General features: G+C 35.4%; 1 protein-coding gene across 5 annotated transcripts in view; it reads right to left on the bottom strand.

The window, feature by feature from the left end:
- The window catches only part of EXOC2 (exocyst complex component 2), a 131,958-nt gene that overhangs the window by 69,898 nt on the left and 39,544 nt on the right, over positions 1-22,516 (bottom strand). For all 5 annotated transcript variants that reach the window (XM_080582254.1, XM_080582252.1, XM_080582253.1 and 2 more), the window contains exons 7-11: positions 16,484-16,564; positions 12,437-12,582; positions 12,253-12,334; positions 11,648-11,750; positions 8,376-8,494 (exon numbers count right to left, since the gene is read on the bottom strand). In XM_080582254.1, the coding sequence (XP_080438380.1) occupies positions 8,376-8,494; positions 11,648-11,750; positions 12,253-12,334; positions 12,437-12,582; positions 16,484-16,564 (531 nt within the window). The remainder of the gene's footprint in view (positions 1-8,375; positions 8,495-11,647; positions 11,751-12,252; positions 12,335-12,436; positions 12,583-16,483; positions 16,565-22,516) is intronic.

Here is a 22,516-nt window from a genome sequence, read left to right as displayed (position 1 = left end):
TAGCTTTTTACCATGCTAACAGTTTTTAAGATATTGTATAAGCAAATGGTACGAAAAATAGATTCCTGGCAGACATCCGTTTTTTAACAAACATACTGCATCTTTGAAGTTACACAAGTATTTTTTTCCCCCAAAATACAGCATCTACATGGAACATATCTGTCAGTGACTACAGTGCCAAGTGTATATTTAACCAAGGAAACACAGGAAAAATAAATGTACTACATTCGCCTCTTCTACCTCGTCATGACAAGTAAGTACAAGAAGTATAATTAAATCCTTCTTACATTTACAACTGTGAAATCAAGAGATCAAATAAGTTTTGAGGGCCTTAATATTGCTTTAATTTTTTCTTTTTAAAAGATTTTATTGGGTTTCAACTTTTTGCACATATATTTTATAGGTATGCAGAATAAAATTGAGGCTATTCAGATACTGTGTGAAATACAAACAGTGCAGTGTCTTTTTTTCAGACCTCCCTGTTCTAGTGCAGTAAGATATCACCAGAATAAGGATTTTAATAAAATACAATACGAGCACGATGCTTTTTGAGGTCACTTACTTTATTTGGGTTTTCACTTTTCTCCAAATTTGTCAGTACTAGAGTTGCTACAGGGTACGTATATGCCTACAGTATTTATGGCTGATGTACGTACACTTTGACCGCAGCCTTTGTGCATGTCGCTGTCTGCATGCTCTTGGCACGCAGCACGTTGCAGCCTCAGTGTGAAAGACAGCTAGCGTGAAATTTGCCTAAAATACGATTTTTCCATGATCAACGATTTAAGCCTTTAAAAGCAGCTCGACGTTCGTATTTCAAACCCATTACAAAACCGAGTGCAAGAGCCATCCTTTGCGCCACAGCCCTGCTTGCTGTGTCCCCTTGCTGCCTAGCAGAGCGAGGCTCCTGGCGGGCATCAGGCCCACCTCGCCTCCCGGCTGCCACCAGGCCTTGGCCGCGGCTCTGTCAGCCTGTCGCAGCGTTAATGTCTCGCTGAAGCTTTATAAAAGGCTTTTTGCAAAAGATACTGAGTGACCTGGAGATACTGAGTGACCTGAGTGTTTTTCGCAGTGACAAAAAAAAAAAAATTTACAAGTGGCCAGCCTCGGGCTGAGTAGTTTTTCAGTGTGATCCCCCATGGCAAGTCAAACACCAGTCATTACACAGACTAAATGCATAACCACGGCATGTATATGAGCACGACTAGGAAAGGAAAAGACTGTACAGATGTGCAACCAGGTGAATACAGTTACTGTATTCTTTCATCCATTATGTATCTCGCAGCGAATTTTCTCACAGGCTACAATGGCGAGGGAGCGCTGATCTATAGCCTCCGGACGCTCTGAAGGGCGGCAGACTTCCTTACCACCCTTAAACACCTTTGAACATTTTTTCCTGCGCACAGCGGGCCCTTGTCCTGTGCTACAGCCTGACCACCCACTGTTGCTTGTTGACCAAACACACGGTGCCTGGAGCCTGCACTGACACGACCAGGATAAGATTCCTTTCAAGGACGCCGCAGAGAGAATTTCAATTTGTCTGGGCAAAAAAATTAGGCAAGCAGAAGAAATTACCTAAAAATTAACCTGCTCAGCAAATGAATGATTGCATTTTATTCTTTTTCTTGAGTACTCTTTTTGTTCTACCATTACATAAACATTTATTTGGAATCTGACAGCTTTAAAAGATCAACACGAAAATGGGTTGTATTTCTAGCAAAGAGATGAGTGCTAAAGATTAAAATTGTTGCACTTTAGGGAAAGCACATTTTTGGAATACATTTTCAAATGTATTCCCCCCTCCCCCCTCCTAACTAAAGGTTAGTCTTTGTTATCCTAAATGTATAATGAAATGATTTTTTTGGTTTACCACAAAAAAGGCAATTGGGCCTACTACTATTTTGAGTGGTGTTCTAAGTATTTCACATCACGATCTATGGGTAAGCCTTACTGTCAGTTCTGCAGGCCAAAAAACACTGAAGCAAAAGCCAAATACTCCGAGTTCAGCATATAAACAAAAATGATGTCATTTTACTAGTGTGAGCTCCAGCGGACACTGAGATCTTCAGCAACTTTGAGACCAGTCCACTTCCACTAAATATCCTGCACAGCGATTTAAAAGACTCAGGAAGACACTGAGGTAAAATTCTAGCCACAGAAGAGTTTCTTTTATCTTCAGCAATACCGGTCCAATTTTGATTTTATACTACCTGTGCCTCTTTTTAATCACAGTATTTACTGTCTGTGGGATGGATTATTGTTTAAAATTTTATTCGAACAATGCCCCCTCCGTTTCCCAACAAAAATCTAAACATCAGCAAAGTTACAGATACAGGTGGTTAAAGGAAAACAAATCTAGTGTCAAATTTTGTACTGATTAATTTTTTTTTTCAATTAATAACCCATTAAGGGTTTGCTTGACGACTGCTGTCAAAAGAGTATTTCTGCTACGGACAGGGGATGTGGTTTAGACGTGAAATGGTTCCCAGCTGCAAGAAGTCTTCTTCCAGATGTACAGTAAGCAAAGGCAATGGAAGAGAACCAGCTGCTAGGATAACAAATTGAAAAGGCCCTTTTGACACAAGGCTTGCTGGCCTGTCTGATCTGACAAAGACAGATCTTTCATTGCAAGGTGAACAGAATCTCAGTGTGGCACAGAAGACAGACCAATGTGGTCTAAGTAACTGTCTCTCTCCTTCATGCTACACACAGCTGCTGTTAATCTGGCACAAAACAAACAAACAAACAAACAAACAAACTACAACAAAAAAAAAAAACGCTTTTTTTTTTAAAATGGTATCTGCACCATATTCTGAGTGCTGCAAAGACTCTATTTTTTCAGCAGTTTAAACAATAACAAAAAACACTGCTGTGACTGAACTAGTATACTTGTGTATCGAGAACTGTCTCCATCTTGGGAACATTAAGAGGCTGTATATTTTGCAGCCAGAAGAGTTGCAGAAAGATCATACTACCACTTCGTTAGTGTTTCCTTTTACAATTTCAGTTTCTAGAGGGTATTAGCAGATAGCTTATTTGTACTAATATTACTTATATCTCAAAAAGGCCTGTTAGAAAATGTTTAGTCACTTTTAAGACAACTGGACTAAAGTCCCTATGCATTTTAGCTCACAGCATCATGAAAACTGCCCAACAGATTCAAAGTCTAAGTAATAACCATTGGCCACACAGAAAATAGCCTTAATCTCCATAGGTTTTTTCCCCAATACTTACATTAAGAATCCCATTGCTTAATTCATTTTGGCTACCTGCCCAGTGCCACAGGCAAATTTTAAACTAAACCTCATTTATTTACATTTATTTTCATGTCATTTTATGTCACTATATCCCCCATGTTTCCTGTACTCCAAGTCTGGGAAGCAGAAACCATACTTAAAAATCTAAAATTATGTCCTAATAGTAGGGGAATTATCAAGTAAAGTTAAAAAATACAAATATATAAAAGTTTTAATCGAAGGAAACGGTATAGTATCCAGAAAGCAGGTCCAAAAGCCTCCAGACTTCTTCAAACTCTAAGTTCAAAGTTCAGAAGAATCAATTCAGACTAGCCAATACAAGGCACAAAATACCAGCACAATCTAGTTTGTCATTCAGGTATTGTTTACGAGACATTTTAGAAATACTACTTTGACTGAGCATAGTGCTTTTCTATGTTAAATTTTACATTCATAGTAATCAAAAATATTTTTCCTGTCTTAGTCTCACACATTTCTATCTCCCTAACACATATCTACATATTAAATAACAGCAGAAAACTAGCTTTACCTAATTTAGGTCCTTCCAGTGGGCAGCAATAGCATTTTGCAGTCAGAGCTATAAATGGAATCTATCAGTGCTTCAGAAAATTACTTCATCACCATAAAAAATAAGTTTCAAAAACAATAAAAGAGCACAAATGCCTATTCCATTAGTAAAAGACAGATATTAAATAGAAAACAAAAAGTTAATAAATCTGTTTATTTCCAAGCATCACTACATCGTAGAGCTAGAGCACAAGGCAGCTGCACATGGGTCCCGTGTCCATAGGGGCATCTTTTATGAAAGACTCTGAGAATCAGAGAGGTGGGAGGATGGCTTTATGAAAGGACACTACCATTCAAGTTTTGTGATCTGGGCATCCCCTGTACTGCTTAATGCTTCCACAATGACTCTGACTATGCTGTTGAGTGTCTCTCTCTGTCCTGGCTGCTCATACGTCAGAGCATAAGAAATTTTAATCTGCTGTCATATATGCATATTCGCTCATTCCTTTCAACATATGGGCTTGGATTTCAACAGTTTCTCATCTTCTGTCCTAGGTTAAAGGTTGGACTAGATGACCTTAGAGGTCTTTTCCTACCTAAATGATTCTAGGATTCTATGATTCTGCCTGCATGATTTACCTTACGAATGAGAAGGTCAGTTATGGTTATACAGCGTAAGAGAGAGCTAGGATGAAAGCAAAGTTGTGCAAGTAACAACTGCCATATCGGAGTATGTAATGAAGTCTACATAACTTTAGACTGATCAGCAAACCAGTAGGGTTTAAGACTGAGAGGAAACAGTATGTTAATACACATACATAGATATTCCTCAAGGGAAATTAAATTCTCTCCAAAATGCTAGCACTGCCATAAAGGAGTTTTTACACAGGACTTTACAAAATTCAAATTCTACTTGCACCCTTTGAAATGAACACAACCAAATATCTAATGATAAGATTGCTGTATGTTTTACAATTACTAATTGTCTATTTAAATCAAAGAAGACATCTGATTGAATAATTCGCTGTTGGTAGTTAACAGTCTTTAAGACATACTGCCAAATCATCTGCCAAAGTTTAGTACAGCCTGACACACCTTTCAATTTTTGGAAATAATATTAATACAAGCAGGATTAACTGAAAACAGATAGTACTTGAAACACATATAATTTATGCTAACCACAGAAACACAGTCCAAGAGTGAACTCCAAGACTATTACAGCACTGTAAATTTGCCACATATTTCAAGCTGCATCAGAGTTTGTACTATACTGTGGTATTTTGCAGTTCTTAGGACATAAAACTGCAGAGTATTTTTACAAAAAGGAGCTAATCTCTAATAATAGCCAAGCAAAGAGGCTCTTCTATTCTTGTTTTACTTTACATATGGAAGTGCTGCTGAGTGTGAAGGATTCACACTTAGATATAAAAAGAAAAAAAATATATATTTAAATATATCTCTAATTTGTAGTTTTGTGATAGCACTTTCAATCACCTCAACAGGTACATTAGTTAACTCCACTCTTCAGCTATGCTTAGGGTAGTCTTGAAAGTACAGCCACTAACATGAGGGTAATCATCAAAGACAAAGAACCCAAAGAGAACACAGAAAGAGACATAGAAAAGTAGATTTATTTCTTGCCAGTATTGGAGCTTTGTCCAGATCATCTGGATGAGATCATACATCACCAAGATCTCTCAAATAAGATAGGGGAAGATGTTATTTCTATAAAAGAAAGAAATATTTTAAGCTGTAATGACTAAAGGGTCATCCTCCTAGCACTATGCAAAAAAAATGGTACAATTTTGTCCCAGTGGGAGTACATTGTTGGCTTTTCATTAATGACTGAATTTGTAGGAAGTTCTCCTTAGAATTCACTTAGCTTTGTTTTTTTAGCTTGCTTAGGAAATAATTACAATGTTAACCTTCTCTTCCCAAATGCATCATGGCCCCACAAACAAATTATTTGAGAATGCTTGTTTTTGACAATTAGCTACAAACCTTCTGTCCAGGAATGCCAGTAGAGTTTTTACCAAAAACTTTTGCAGATAAGAAAAGCAAAGTTTTTTGTCTAATTCCAAATCCATTTCAGGTAGTAAAAAAATGGATCACGTGTAACAACTCAGAGCTCTAGTATGCTTTGAAAACTACTAAATCATCAGCAAAATACTTTTGCACAAACTCAGTTGAAAGTTGAAAAATAAAACATGCACAAATGCATAAATAGAAAGAATCTGCTATAAAGGTTTAAGTTTACTACACTGAAGAGTTTTGAGTCAGTCAGTTTGACCCCACAGATTCATGGTCCGCAGAAAAACAGCTAATAATAGCCAGAAACTGTTGGTATATTCAAGGTGGAATTGTAATCTCTGTTTGTATAATCTAGCATATGCCATCTGCTAGAAACAATATATATTATCTCTGTTAAAAAGAGAAACCTAGAAAAACATCTGATGCACTTTCAAGAGACTATCAACATTATGACCTACCTCTTCCTCCAAACACTTGATACACAAAATCTTTTCCAGAAGAATGTTTCAAACTCCAGTTTGAAAATTTATTACTATTCTCTCTTAAAAAATACCTTCTGAAACTATGAACATAGAAACAACATTTCTGACTTCAAGTTGATTTGATTTCTCAAAATCATGCACAACTAATTTGATATCTGAGTGAAAAAAGCACTTTTCCTGTCAGAAAAGCATACATCAAAGAAAGTATATTAAAATAAATTCCATGTCTCTGATCACAATCAGCACTGTTCTGCTTGGCAGTTAATACCAATTCTTCTAAGTTTTCTCTTTGCCTTCTCCCATCTGGTGTATGCTAAAATTAAAGATGTATGGAAATGAGAAACTAAGTTTAGCAACTTTCCTTTGCCCAACTAGATACTAAATGGGCAATTCCATCAACCAGGATCAATACTTGAGTATTTTACAGCCTGCACAAAAACTATATCAATAAGGACCATGTAAAAGACAAAAGAAAGCTATTTAAATTAGATCAGCTCTTTTTAATGAAAGTCATAATATATTACCATTTTTTTTCATGCAAATATTAACTATTCATACATGCATTTACTGGGCAGTCAAGTTATGTAAATTCTTCTTTCTGTCAGCCAAACAAAGCTGTTAACATAAAAGTCCCTTTGATATTAAGGCTGAGGTAAGCAGAATTGTTGCAAGAAAAACATCACATAGGTTGAGATTTTCAAGACAAGCCAAGGAATTTAGGCTCATTTTCAATATTTTACTGGAGCATGCATATCAAAATTATACAGACCAGTACAACAAAAAAGTCTCGAGCATTTAATGTCTTTATGCTCCTATTTTTCTTGCTAAGAAGCTGAGAGATGGCATTTTGCAAGGGAAAGGAGAAAAAGAAAGCTTAGAATCATTAATGGCGGCCGTTTTTTTCAAGCTGGTGTTGCCCTTGAGAGAGATGTTGCAAGGTAGGGTATCTCAGGTTTCTGGGGAGGACAGGAGATGGGGAGGTTATGGAAATGTTCTGAATTTTGACCAAGAAGCCAAGAAGCCAACCTGGCATTCCAACTCATCCCATAGCATTCAATAATGTGTTGTAGAACAAAGATGGTCTGTGCATGCTTACAGCTAAAACTTACTGTCATATGTGAAGCACCATGTGAACCCTATACCTGTTGCCGCAACCTCTGCTAAAGAAGAAAATTTAAGCATCCTGCAGCAACTTCACAGCACTTATCTGCAGCAGCTTTTACTCAGTAAAATTCCTGTGCCTTCTCATAAGAAAACACCTTACTTGGTTTGGGATACACACACAGCAACACTAAACATGCGCATTACCCATAAGCCAAAAGAAGCTAGATTCCAATATGCCTACTCATTTCAGAAATATCAGCAATCCTGCTAAGACTCCTTGAGAAACAAGACACTACTTGTCATTCTCTAATACAGTTTTCAGATTTTACTAGAAATGACAGGCCAATAGCTTCCCACCTATGCCCTTTTGAAAATATGCTGATGTGATAGATTATGTTTACCAGTAGCTAAGTTGCTGCCACACCTGAAAGCAATACCTCTGAGGGTGCATTTCTTCAACGAGTAACACTGGCAAAAACATACATAACAGAAGTAAGTATTCGTATAGTTCTTAATACAACATGGACGAATGGGATATTTAGATAGTCTCACAGGTCTGTGCATCATTCGCTGCATATCAAGAAATTACAATTTATTCCACTATACCCTAATGTCCTGCATATTCATACACTACCAGCATACCCTGTGAACTGAAATTGAAATGGTAGATTCAACAACAATCTAAATTTAATGTGGCCTCCCAGACGTGTTTCTAGAGGACAGTAAACTTCAGATGTATGATTGAAATTCAATGCTTTTGCCATGTAAAGAACTTAAAAGTTCCAAGTTAAACAAAAATAAAATTCCAATTGCTGTTTTGTTTTCATAATAATAAAGAAAACAATACATTTCAGTATTCAATGTTGTAAAAAGCTATCAAAATTAAATGGAGAAAAGTATCATTTTTACACTAAAACTTGTCAAATAAAAGGCAATGCCAAATTCCTAAGTGTCAAATATATACATGTATATATAACAAAAAATATATCCTTGCCTTTTTGTTCTTTAACATAGTTCTCCTTACAGTTGTGCATGAGCTTTAGAATCCACTGATGTTGAGCACCAATGCACTGCCAAGCAGGGTCCCCAGGAGCATGAAGATCAGAAAGATATCTGTAAAACCCAGTCCAAAAATCACAGTTCTGACTTGACATACTGAAGGCCTCATTAAAACAGACCAAAGATGTACCAAGAAATATATATATATTAAAACCATTTTAAAAATTCAAGAAGAATAGTTAAGATACACTCATACCCAATGCAAACACAAGCTTTGCATTCTCCCTTCCTAATTTACTGAGGCAAAATTCAGTCAAAAAAAAGTCTAATAATAAACAAAAACCACATATATTTAATATCACATTAACATGTATTTTCTGTTGTGCCTCTAGAAATGTACCCTGGAAATCAAGCTCTTTATCCGCCAAAATTGCAGATTAGTACTTCATGTTTCACATGAAATCTGTGATGACATATCAAGCACATAAAATATGATATTTTTCTTCCCACTTTATAAGTCCCGATTGTGTCATCATGCAACTGTAACAGGCAAATGCAGATGGAATTAATTTTTAGTGGTTCATTAATTTTAGCACAAGCGTGCACAAGTGAATGTAAACTAAGCTCCTGTTTTGTTTCTTTTTGTTTGTTTTTATTTTGTTTTGCATTAGGATGCTCACATACAGTTTTTTAAATGTAATTTATATGTATATATTTATTATTCCATCTATACAAAGGGTAATGAAAAAAATGAACAGGTTGCCCTGAGAGGTTGTGGAGTCTCCCTTCTTGGAGATTTTCAAAAGACACTTGGAGGTGGTCCTGGGCATCCTGCTCCTTGTGGCCTGGCTTGAGCAGGAGGGTTGGACCAGGTGACCTCCAGGGGTCACTTCCCACCTCAACCCTTCTGTGATTCTCTGAGTGGGGCTTTCAATTAGTGAAAGTGAAAAACACCATGTCTTTGGGGAGAGAGGAGTATTGGAAGCCAACTGCTGTGATTCCCAAGAGGACGCAGAAGTATAGTCTAATGTACAGGATTCATGACTACATGACAATGATACTTTCAAAAGAAAATGTTCATAAAGCAGTAGCTTCTCTACTATTTAACGTGGTCCATTATGTTCTGTATTTAGAGACATGGGACAAATTCAAAAAATCAAGGTGCTCAAGATGAGGTACACTGATTTATGATCTTAAGCAGTACAGGAAATGTTCAAGTCTTTCACAAAAGCTACTCTACTACAATATGTCTAATGCTAGTTAGGACTGCATTGCTAAATTCTGTCTTCCTTGAGAACTGTCTGCAGTACATGAACAAGCAGAAACTGTCAAAGTAGGATTGGTGGGATGGATGAGAACATTACACAACCAACCATTTTGACAGGGTGATATTTATAAATTATGAGCTCAAGTTTTACCTCAGCATTCGGGGGACTTTTAGCCTTTGTTTAGACACAAAATTGGAAAAAAAAAATTAATACTGCTGGTCTTGAAAAAAATACACCCCCTTGCCTGTTAAGTGATATGGTAAAGTTTCTGAGCAGTATAAATAATTATCAGTCTAAAGAATGTACTAAAATAAGGGGAAATTGTGAATTTGGGAAAATATGAATTGAAGCTTAACTATAAAGACTGGATACATATATACATTGAATATCTGAGTGGGGAGAGTATGGTATTTCAGATCTTGCTCTGTCTAAGACATTGGAGACATACAAAACAAACATATCAAGGAAGAAAAAAAGCCTCTTAAAAGTAGCAGTTCCTATGCAAATAATTTTACAGTTAGGATTTTATTAATTTCCACTTAACTGAAGTGCTCTGAAGAAAGCTTTATTCACACCTCGCCTCCAGGAATTTTACATTAGTATTAACCACATCAGCATACCTAGACTAGGGAAACTCATTTAATGGATTTGTATGTTGGACTTCTGTTAATTCTGTATCACAAAATTATTCCAGATTTGTGCAATCCTGCTCTCCTTCATGATACTATTCTACATGTGAAATACATCTGTCACATTAACAGTCTGTTTTAACGTAGAATGGGATAATCTTAAGGATTCAACACACCCCAAGGTAAGGGTTTGGGAAAAAAAAGCAACAAAAAATGAACAACCACCACCACAATCAAACACCCACAGAAACGCAAACATATACAACTCTGATTCTTCCGAGGAATCTTTAGAAGAGTTCATAAGACTTGGCCTAGACAAATAAGCTCTTCTTTAAGGTTTTCAAGACTGAAATAGAAAGAAGGAAATAGCAATGCCTTCTTCAAGAGACATGCTTAACTACTCACCTTAAAATGAAATTTTAATAAATATGCAATATTTACATGGCATCCAGAAGAATCAGAAGCACTCTACATAATTGTACATTCTTCACATATGCTAACATAAACTAAATGGACCTAAGGCTCCAAGGCTGTAGTTTGTCCTGTGCAACTCAGTCTGGTGAGCACACAAAACATCAAAGACCTCACACAGGTGCCACAGTTTTTAGAATGTCCCACACAGACCATTTGGTCTACATCTTTAAAGATAACTGAAAAAAGCACTGAGTATGTCAAGAAACACTAGGAGTCCTACTAACATCTGAGACTCAAAAGCCTTCAAAGTAAAGCTATCATACATTTCAGAGCACTCTCAAGTCTGGCTCCAAAGAATGTAAAAAGCAGGCTCAGGTCGACTGGTATAAGAATGTCCAACCAACTCATGTTAGTATTCCTTCAACAGGCTTTGACATCAGCCTCAATAATGACAGAAAATAGAGGAATTCCAATGAAAACTGGGAATCTGGTACATGTTAATTAAATGTAAAGGAAATGTATTATTTAGAATAAATAGTAAAATAGACAAAACCAAATTTAAATGAAGTCTGGATTAAAACCTTTCTACTATCTGAATCAAGATGATTCCATTTCAACACCAAGTCAAGCCGAAATAAATGACAAGTTCATAAGCAATCTGTTTTGAGACCTGCAACCTGTAAATGATCATTTCAGATGTAACTTGCAATATCATGGTTTAGAGGAAGCAACAAATCTAAATGTAACAAAGACTTTTAAAAATTAAATTCAAACCACTCAATAAATAATCAAGTACCAACGTAATGTTATTATTTATATATTCAGAAAGCTGCTACTTGCAGCTTTCCAATCAGTATATAAGCTATCATAAAAATAGTCCCTCTCCTATTCAGGAAATAGTTTAAAATATACATCTAACACCATATGTCTGAAAAAGACAGTAGTCAAATGATTACCTTATATAACGTTTCTGATCATGCAATGTTGATGGAGTTTCAAGGAGTTTATCTAACAGAAGTTCTCTTAAAGCTTCAATTCTGGTTTCAACTTCAGCATAATCTAGGAGTGGGGAGAGGAAATAAATCCAGTGTGTGTCTTCAGCAGTAGTATGAACTTAAAATCACATTATTTTTCTAGGACATCAATCACTTCTGAACTTATTATGGAAATCAATTATTCATTTTATAACAAGCACCTGACAATTTTGTATACAACAGTTCAACAAAAAAGATTGGACTTTGAAATCTTTCCAATAATATACCATTGAGAAATAGCCAAAGCCATATTTTTAGTTACCGTAACTGTTTTTTTAAAATGTCCATTAATATCTGGTCTTAATAAATAAATAAAATGGGCTGTGATTTCACATTTTGAAGAATATACCTTTCTTAAAAAACTTGCCACAAATATTGCTTAAAGTAATTGTTTCTATAAATCCATAATTTTTATGGATTAAAATCCACATAAACCTCTTCAAACTACTATATGCTTTTTAGCCTTTAAGTTAAAAAAAAATCAGGAAAAAAAAATAAATAGAAGCTAATAATAGAATCCATCTTACATTTTTTGAATACTTGAACCTCTGTCTTTCCAAAGAGTGACTTGGCTTTTTCATAGTCATTAATAACCACATCATAATCACCCTTAAAAACAACAACAACAAAACAACAATAAACATTTTTATTTCTCAATAAAATGTAACAGAGTAATTTCAGCAAAAGAAAAGTATTTTTAAAGAATTATACCTTCTGGATATTTCTTTCAATATTCAAAGGAAGGTTGAAAAGAAATTTAAAACGTTGAAGAACATTAAGTGCATTTCTTGTTGAATCTGCTTTATCCTTACGGCCCAGCACCTCTTGGAATAAGGTATCTGCTGTGTTACTGGCTCCTATTTTAAAAAGGATAAAAATAAGGTAAAGTAGAGAAAGTAATCAGTTCAAATTAAATACAAGTCTTCCTCCTTTTTTGGATGGCATGGTCATCCAAATTTTTTAGAGCAAATGAGTAATTGTTGCTAAGTTTTTATTCTGTTTTTGTTCAACTGTTTTAAAATTTTACAACCGATGAAATACTATTTCAAAGTGAACCACTTAGCATTTTAATGTGGTAAGACCCCTGTGCAATTAAAAACAATCACTATTTCCTATTTCAAATGCTTAACTTCGCTGCAGATATTTTATAGTTTGCTTTGGCTCCAAATCTATATTTTACAACCAAATTATGCATCTCAGGATATAGAAAAAGTCATAGAAGGTTTTCTCTTTTAGAAAAGTATAATTTCATTATGTTAATTAATGTCACAGCTTCAAGAGCTATCAATGAATTTTGCAAACAACTTTTCTTACATTTTCAAATTCTGTCTTAAATATGATTAATAATGTCTGGTATTTAAATGAGTCACTTTTAAAACTACTGATGAGTAAATCATAGACAGTGGCATGACTGAAAATCTAACTAGCTGGTCATTGTAACATAATGAATATGAATTGTCTTCATATTGCATTAAAACTCTGGCTTCATTCCATATAGGATCAAGTCTTGGTTAACAATTTTATGCAATTACATTTGTCTAATAACTGTGAATATAGAAATCCTTAGAATCCTTCCTATTCAGAGTAAAAATAGCATTCTATTTTTACTAAAGTTTCTTCATCTTTTCCTGAGAGAATAACAGAATTCCATTTATATTTTCATGTGAATATTTGCATTTTTCAACTCGTGACTTATTTTTAATTAACCAAAAAAAAAAAAGTCAAAATAGTGGAACTGTTTTAGCCTTTTTGATCGTTGCGTGTAGGAGTTTCTACATTATCTGGTCTAGTGACTATACTTTAAGCAAAGATGAAAAAAATTACATCAGTCTCGCTGGGTGGCTTGCATGCCATTTTCTCTAGTCAACACTGTGGGTGGCCTGCTCATGTTAAAAGTAGTCTTTGTAAAATAATTGTTATATCTAAATAATGTTTAAACTTTGCTGAATTTTTGAAGCCCTGATGTAAAAAAATGTTTTGTCAGGATAGCTATTTGTACTACATACTATTTAGCGTAAAATACTTTAATCCATTAAGGAGAAATACACAATGAAAGCAGCTAGCTGGACATTTAAATACAGATCACTGATAAAGTTTGATTTTCTTTCCTCTTGAGGTTATAATAAATGCTAGTGTTGTAAATTCTTTGAGTAAATTAGTTTATTTTGTTTGAATTCATATATTTCTGGTCCATTCTGTTAACAGCCAAGAAAGAACATACTATATTTGGGAAGTAAAGTTATATTCACACAGCATTTTTTTTTAATTCAATGCAAATGTTTTTAAAAGGTAATTGGCAACTGCAGGAATCGCACAAAGATAGGTTTTAGTATAAAACTACATCTTTTTATAATTCACTGTAAAGTCCTCAAATTAAGTAAATTATTTTACATTTTTCTATGGATACATTTTCAGTTTTGCTTAGAAAACTAAATATGTCAAATGACTGAAGTTCCTTGATCACATTCAATACTTTGTTCAGAACAGGTTTTTCTTTTTAGACTTAAAAAACATTGTAAAATTTCTTCCTTTCTCTTGCCTCCCCAAATCCCTTCTACGTTATTAATCTCTCTCTTGATTAGTAATGAATAATCTAAACCGAAATAATAAAATTCATGGATAAAGATTCAGGTCCTATATAGCCTGACAATGGATTAAAAATAGTTAAAAGTAGATGATTCATCTACAGTGTGCAAAATTTTTTTACTTAAAAAAAAAAAAGCTCTAGTAATTCAACAGTTGCCTTTCATAGAGCCTGACAAAAACACCACAAAATAGAATTTGATTGGCCTCCTGTAAGAAGCAATTTTTTGTGAAATTCATTTCAGCAAATCATATGCCTTTATAAACATATATTTAATAGCTTATTTAACAATTAAACTTAATCTATTAAAAACTCTGAATGCTTACGATTCCACCTATAACAACAGATTCTACTTCTACTATCCTATGACATTTCAATGCAATAATTTCTCACGCTCTCTTAATATGTTCATCTGCTGTAGAAAACACTGTTTGTCTCAGGTGTCTGCATCAAGCTCACATCAATTATCTCTCAAGATATGCACCCACAGTCTATAAAATGTAAAATCCAAATGAATATTTGAAGTCATTTTTGAAGGCAGACCCTGTAACTCACGGATTACGGAAGTACTTAAAAGCCTATTCTTTGCAGAGTAGTAACTAAGGACACTTTTGAATGGTCAGACAAGAAACAAACCTTTGATCCTAAACTACTTTGCATAATATTATTTACTCTTTTTAAATCCTTGTATTCCTACCCCCCTGCCTCCCACCCATCATGACTTGCAAAGTATCAGGAGGAAAAGCAGCCAATTCTTTTCACAGCAGAGCCAAACTTAATACACTCTGAAGTGGCTGGCACAAGTTCCTCTACAGATCCAGTTTGAAAAATAATGTCTGCATTATCTGCATACAGATTTCAGCTGCCACTTAGCAAGCGAAAAAATGCTTATATACTATAGTTGGGTTTGTCTCGTATTAATGCATGGAAGAAAATATTATGAACCTCAAAATTTGATGGCTTATGCTTTTTATGTTAAAATCTGTCACACAATTTTGTCAAAGGGAAAGTGCTGTCTACAGGATCTGTGCTAAGTGTGCGACATGTCATAAACACAGAACACTTGGAATAGCATTGGCAATTTCAGCAAATGTTTTTTTTCTCCTACCCTATACGTATCAGATATTTGGCACACAAGCCATTCAGACTGCACACTATATTTTGCACGCACACATTGTCTTGTTTTTAGCATGTCTCTGCGCGCACATGAGGGCTTTTTTTTTTCATTCCAGTCAACAAGATAGGGCAATAATTATGTTCAAACCACATCTTTATTTTGAGCATGAACATATCTCTACAGAAAAAAAGCCAAAATTGTGCAGAAAAGAAAAAAAACTGCTTTATTTGTGCTCCACACAAAAGCACACATACAGTCACTGCTTTCTTCATACAAGAGAACAAAAACAGTGAACTTCCATGTCACTTTCTTGATTTCATAAAACACGCTCAGACTTTCCAGCACTGAGTCAGCTATCTGCATGTCATTCCTGCTTATTGATACAGCACTAAGGGAAACATCCCTTCCTCTGTGAAAAAAATCACAATGAAACAAAGTAAAATTATCTTGGCAGAAGTCCCAGAATTAAAAAAGTAACTTTTTGATCTGCTGAAACGCATACCAAACTGCAGTGAATTCAAGCCACCTCTCTCAATGCAATCGTACAACTAATAGAGAAACGGAGAAAAGAAAGTACCAAGAGCTTTTCAAAGTTACTAAAAATAATGCTCATTTTAAGTAGTTCAAGTGATAACACATCAAGTGAGAAAGATTCTGTTAGTAACCTTATTACTGCAAACAGTTTGTATTTTTAGCCCTCAAAACATTTTACAATCCTGGTACTTAGCTTTGCTCGTTCTTGTACATCTCCATCGCAACTCCTGTTTTCTTTGTATGCTCAAAATTGAGATATCACCAAAATTAACTTAATGTTATAGACATTCTTTATTTTGATACTTATTCTCTTTGTTGTCACAAACACCGCTGATGGTCATGACAAAAGCTGCTACTTCTTCAAGAAGCGTACTATCGCATCCTAAAATCGTTGCCATCAAACAGGAAATGGCGAGAGAGTCCGTGCTGTTTTCTACTTTCTACCATCTTCCAAGGAATAAGTTAAAGCTTGCTAGAAAGCCCAAGGTCCATAAATAGTTGCTGCTGGAAGGACAAAACTTACTGTTCAGTACATTCTCCAGTTTTTGCGTCATGGATCCTTCTACTTTTTCCGTTCCATCCGCTTCCAGTTTTTGATGGATTGCTGGAATAAAGTGTCTAGTTAAAATGTAGAACATTTTAATAGGTGGGAATACGTTACATCAAAGTGACACTTTTAAACATTTTTAAAATTTAATATAAAGTGTTATTTTTCTTGTTAGACATTAAAAAATACAAACATGCTTCATGGCAGCAGAGTCTAGTGGAGGACAGGGCTTAGAGCCAGGCACTGCAGAATTTTAACCATTTCTTTAACACAGACTTCCTGTATGTTCTTGAACAAGACATTAATGCTCAAGAAAAACAAAACCAAAACAAACAAAAATGTGGGGAAAATACTTGCAACTAGCTATGTTGTAATAAAATTATTAATTGTTCAGTATTCTGAAAAGTAAGCATCACTTAAGCACAAAATGGTTTTGGTTTGCATGTCAAAACTTTTACACTTATCTCACTGAAATGGCATTGCCAATAATTAAAGGGTAGAAAAAGAGTCACGAGGAATCTGAGCGACCCTGACATCAAGTGCTAGGACCCCACCCCATCCATTGTTTTTGTCTACAAAAATGCACTCTCAAAACACACCATTTAAATGTACCTTGTAGCAACATAGTGCATTAATTATTATACAAAAGCGTTGTAATGTTTTTGCTCAAAAGCACAGGAAAATGGAGAATGAGATGGGCTCATTTTATTTTTTGAAGAAGCTATTTTTCCACTTGCCCTAAAACATCTTCATCGCTGTTTCCATGTGGTGTTACTAACGGATGTGGAGGTATGCAGTATCAACACCAGCTTGTTGTTTTATTATACTTCCTTTTAGAGGAAGAGACATATTTACCACCATGCTCTGACTACACTATGGCACTCTGGAAATACAGGCAGTGAATGGACTGTAGATACTGCTTTCTTCTACTTCCCCTCTCTTACACAGCCTTCCTTTCCTCTACCTCTGTTCAGTACAGCCAGCAAAGACTACTGTTTTTCTCTTTTTTAAAGTTAGTATTCATATATGTATACATTCATACAGCGTATATAAAACAATTGCTTAAAAATATAATTTCCCTTTAAAAACTGTAATCTGTTAAACTATGTAAAATCACCTCTATCAAACAGCCATCAGTTCCTATTGGTTTAGATAAAACTAAGGCTTCTAAAAAACCTCCTACTGCTTCCTGCTAGTTCTCAGTAGAGTGAACTGAAGCAAAGCAAGTCTTGAAAATGGTGATGCTGCTCGCTGTTTTAAGAGAATTATGATATATTTTAGTACAGAACATAAAGGCAATTTTGAAAACAAACTCCCAATTGTTCCAACCTATCTTGCTTCGGTTTCCATGCCAGGGTCCCTCAAGTGGATTCTTTGAAGATGAAACCCATCTAGAACATGCACTCTATGCCTAATGTGCTCCAGCAGATACCTGGAATTCAATCCAAAGGGTGACCTCAAGTTTGTCTGAAATACAAACCCAAACTGCCTAACTGCATATAATGTGCACATCAACTGTTTTCCTCCACAACTCCATCCCTACTTGCCGGTGCTTTGCAGACGCAGACCAAGACAGCACCTACGTAACTACCCTCAGTAAGGCAACCCTGTGCCTTCGGTCCTACTGTAAGCAGTGAGAGAGGGTAGCTATTCTGAAACAGGTTAGCTCTGTACGAGTCTCTAGACTTGTTCAATGGAAGAAGTTTCATTTTAAAAGGGGAAGAAGATGGAAAAAAAAAAAAAAAGTGAAAATTGCATTTATCTCAGACATTTAAATCTGACTCTTCAAATGGATCCTACAAAGAATTGCAGTAAGCTTTGCTTTCATGAAAATGCAATAGCACCTCTCAATTTTGGTTGTTCAAATTTAGAGAGGAAATGAAAATTTAAGTTACGATGCCATATATCTTAAGACAATCAACACCTGAATAAAGTGAACTGACAGATTCTTGCATATTTTAAGGAACAGAATTCTATCTTGAAGATTGTGTATTAACAGTAGCACATATTTTATATACGACATAGACACCACTTAGCTGTAAGAATATCTCTACAATTTTATAACAAAAACATTAAAGGTTATAATGATATTATTCCATTTATATACATCAGTTCTGGTCACGGGTAGCCAATGACATTACTACTGAAAAGTAAGTTCATCAGAACAGCAACCACAACATTAGCAGATAATTTAAAGCCAAGTATTGCAAGTACTACTGGAACTGTATCAAAGTGTAATGACTGAGTTTAAATATTTTGAAATCACTCTATGAAACAGATTTATGAAAATGAAATTTTTAAAATGCATCTTCCCCACAGCAGTCGTCTTTCACATCTCCTTTAGATAAGAGAATATAAGTGCAACACTATTCCCTTCTCTTCTTTTTAAAATGAACGTAACATTTCCCACATTTAAAGCTAGCGGTTAGACCTAAAGTATTTGAGATTCTTAGTTCCAAAATATTGGTGTTGTAAGCAGAGGAAAAACGGTCACATTGAGGCAATTCATAGGTGTGTTCAGACAGCAAAAAAATACGCCAATGGGGAAAAACAAAGGAAACAACAAAACCCATAAACAAACAAACAAAAAAACCCACAGGGTATTAAGTTCCAGAGAGGTTGAAAGCACTGTGGAGTACAGACAAGGGCATATTAAACAAACGTAACAGGTAAAATGAGAGTTTTGGACCACTGTCTTAAATAAGGTATGTTAGAACATATTGAAAAATGTGTAGACCTATGTAAATTGTGTACACACAAGGGGAGTTGCTCTATTTCTTTTTATATATTTAATGTGCTACTACTTTCTTCATGTACTGAAGCTATTTTTACACACTGCATTCAGATTTAGCAATAAGCCCATTCATATGCATATGCCAAAGTGGAATTATGAAAAAAAAAAAAAGTTTTAAGTCTTCAGAGTAAGGACCATCATGAGAAACGCTTTATCAGAATGCCTAGGCTTACTTTGCTTGCATCAACTAACTTTTAAAAAGTTAAGTGCATGTTCCTTCCATGGGGACCAGATAAAATGTTTCTGAGTTTGATTTTCAGTCAAGCAAAACTATATGCAGTCAAAAAAAATATCTGTAGACCAAATCTGATTGGAAGAAATACAGAGGTAATCAAATTATTAATTTTTCTTAGACTACCAAATCCACGTGATGCTGGGCTGCTGCTTTCTGGGACGGTCTCCTTTCTCTTCATCACTTGCACCCACATGCTTCCTTTTGCTGGATCTGTCAGTCAAACAGCTCCAAGGCAGGAGCAATGAGCTGATTTGGTGGAAAACTAACTCTGTATAGAAGAAAATTTTCTTTATTGATTAGCAAGCTTGCCTAAACCTTGCCACAGCTGCACCATTGCCATACCAGCAAAGAGGAAGGTGGACATGGCTGACAAGTGGCTCCCACAGTAGCCACTTCAACTTCATAATGCAGCCAGTGACAAGTAAACAGTAAGAAGGGTTCCCTTTGAAGGCCTGAAGAAAAGAGGGATGGACAGGACTTTTTGTCTTGAATTGTTACTCACTCTTGGCTTACCTGACATAAACCATAAAAGTAGGAAACCTAGGACAGACTGTTTACCTTTATTAATAAGCTTTACTGTGAGAAACAGCAAAAATTAGGAAAGGATTTGGTCCAGATGCTTTAACTAGGGTCAGAAAATTAATTGAATTTTGTATTTTCTTTGCCAGTAAGTGCTCAGGTTACCCGGCTAAGTTGGAATATTTAAAGGCTTGCAGGTTTCATAGCTGCAGTGATAAAATAACTTATAACAGTGAAGAGCTGAGGTTTAGAACTCACAGATTTAAAATTGTGACTGAATGCTGCAGAATTGGTTATTTTTGTCAAAACATATGCAAAGTTCAGTCTGGCAAATAAACCATAATATAGGCCCTGTATTAAAATAAACTGCAATTAATTTATTGCTGCTTGTGTTGAAAACAACTTTATTTAATCTAAAGAAGGATAAGGCTTTCTACTTGGCAATCATATATCTGTAATGAATTAAACCACACTTCAAAGGTTATGTAGGTTTGACTTGCAAATTTCATTCTTGATTTACTCATTAGATATTTTTTAAACATATTTTGAGATAAGCACCAAGGGTGGTGCTTATTTTCAAAACTTCCTCAGCTTAACTCAGCTCAAAGCTGAGTTATATAAATATGTCCAACTTTTCTACCATTTTCTGATGAACAGAAGGCTGGACTTGCATCTAGTATATCTGGAAATCTAATCCATTAGCACAAAAACACAGTTATAGAAGAAGTACCCAAAACATATCAAAACTTTTGTCAGATGTAAAAGAAAAAAAAAAAGTGACAAATTGACAGAAAGGAAAGACTGACAGCGCAAAATACCTCTGAAGATTTGATTTCATGTGCTAACTATAAACAACTTGCCACCAAAGAAAAGTAATGGAGGGATGGAGGACATGTTAACATGCTTCCAAGATTCATGCCAGTGCCTGAATAAAAATGTCTTTAGTTTCTTTTTTTAAAAAAAAGTTTTAAGGATTTTCTGTAATTTGAACTAAACATAAGGTTACTATTGATAAGGACAGCACCCCTACACAGGGTAAAAACTCATCTGAATGGATTCAACAGGAGTGCATAGCTGTATATAATGCATAAGGCAATACATAAAAACAGCATATCATGAACAGTGTTGATAAAACATCACAATATGTAAACCTCCCCAAAATAAAGTTTGTTACTACGGCCAGTAGTCTGTACTGCTATGAATAATTTTTTTTTCCAGAGATTTCCGGATAATTTTGTGAACTGCAAGGCAAACTTGGCTTTATTTTGATAAACATTGCTAAGCCAAGACAAAATCACAAAATATTGAAGTAAACGTAGTATTCTCTTTAATTGCTTTTTTGTGTTTTGTTTCTCTAGCATTTACTTTTTCAAGTTTATTTACTCAACACGGTGGCAAAAAAAAACACAAAGAAAATGGCCACACTTAAGATAGAAAAAAACCCTAAGGCACAGTGCTAGAAGGAGAATTTTTATGCAAACAGGAGACCAAACGTCACAGTCTAACAACATTGTGAGGCCTGATAAATATAACCTATGTGAGAGCAAAGTTAAGCAAGTGTGACATTTCCAGAGAACTATCTCAGAAACAGATATGAAAACATGGTTTACTGCTCTTCTTATAGATTTACTAAAATTCCAGGACTGGACCCAGGCCCATGCCAGGATACTTGAGAATCTCAGAGCATGGAAAATGCTATTTCTCTTTTTACTGACACAGTGTTAACCCTCCTGCATCTGTGAAAACTAATGGTAGAAATAAAAGCAGCTTTTAAATGTTGCACGTAAGCTAAATCTATACTGGAATCAGAATGGAATGATGCAAGATGAAATTAAGCTGTTTAGATGGCCTGTAGGTCTGGCCAATTTTAATCATAGGTCATTTTTGCACACTTTTTACCAACTGAAATGTTTACTACTTGAAAACTGCAGTGCAAAACTAATCTTTCTTTTTGATTCCTTGTATTTTTCAAATGCAAAAACAAATAAATTCATTTACCTGAAAAAAACAATTTAATAGAACACGATAGCCAGACAGTAGCTAAAAGCCATCATTATAATCCCTGCTGTTTCTCGTTTTTTCTCAGAATCACAAAATGGTTTGGGTTGGAAGGGACCTTAAAGACCACCTGGTTCCATCCCCCTGCCATGGGGATGGACACCCCCCACTAGACCAGGTTGCCCAAAGCCCCATCCAGCCTGGCTTTGAGCACCTCCAGGGATGGGGCATCCACAGCTTCTCTGGGCAGCCTGTGCCGGTGCCTCACCACCCTCATAGTAAAGAGTTTCTTCCTTATATTTAATCTAAACCTACCCTCTTTTAGTTTAAAGCCATTCCCCCTTGTCCTATCCCTACACTCCCTGACAAGGAGTCCCTCCCCAGCTTTCCTGTAGGCAAATCAGACCACCTCTTTCTTGAGACACTAAAAAAAAATCCCTAGAAAACACTATGCTAGAAGCTG

Source organism: Anser brachyrhynchus (genome assembly GCF_964034855.1).
Source record: "Anser brachyrhynchus genome assembly, chromosome: 2".
NCBI classification, from domain to species: domain Eukaryota; kingdom Metazoa; phylum Chordata; class Aves; order Anseriformes; family Anatidae; genus Anser; species Anser brachyrhynchus.
Note: the sequence above shows the minus strand (reverse complement) of the source record. Positions and strands in the feature narration are given on the sequence as shown.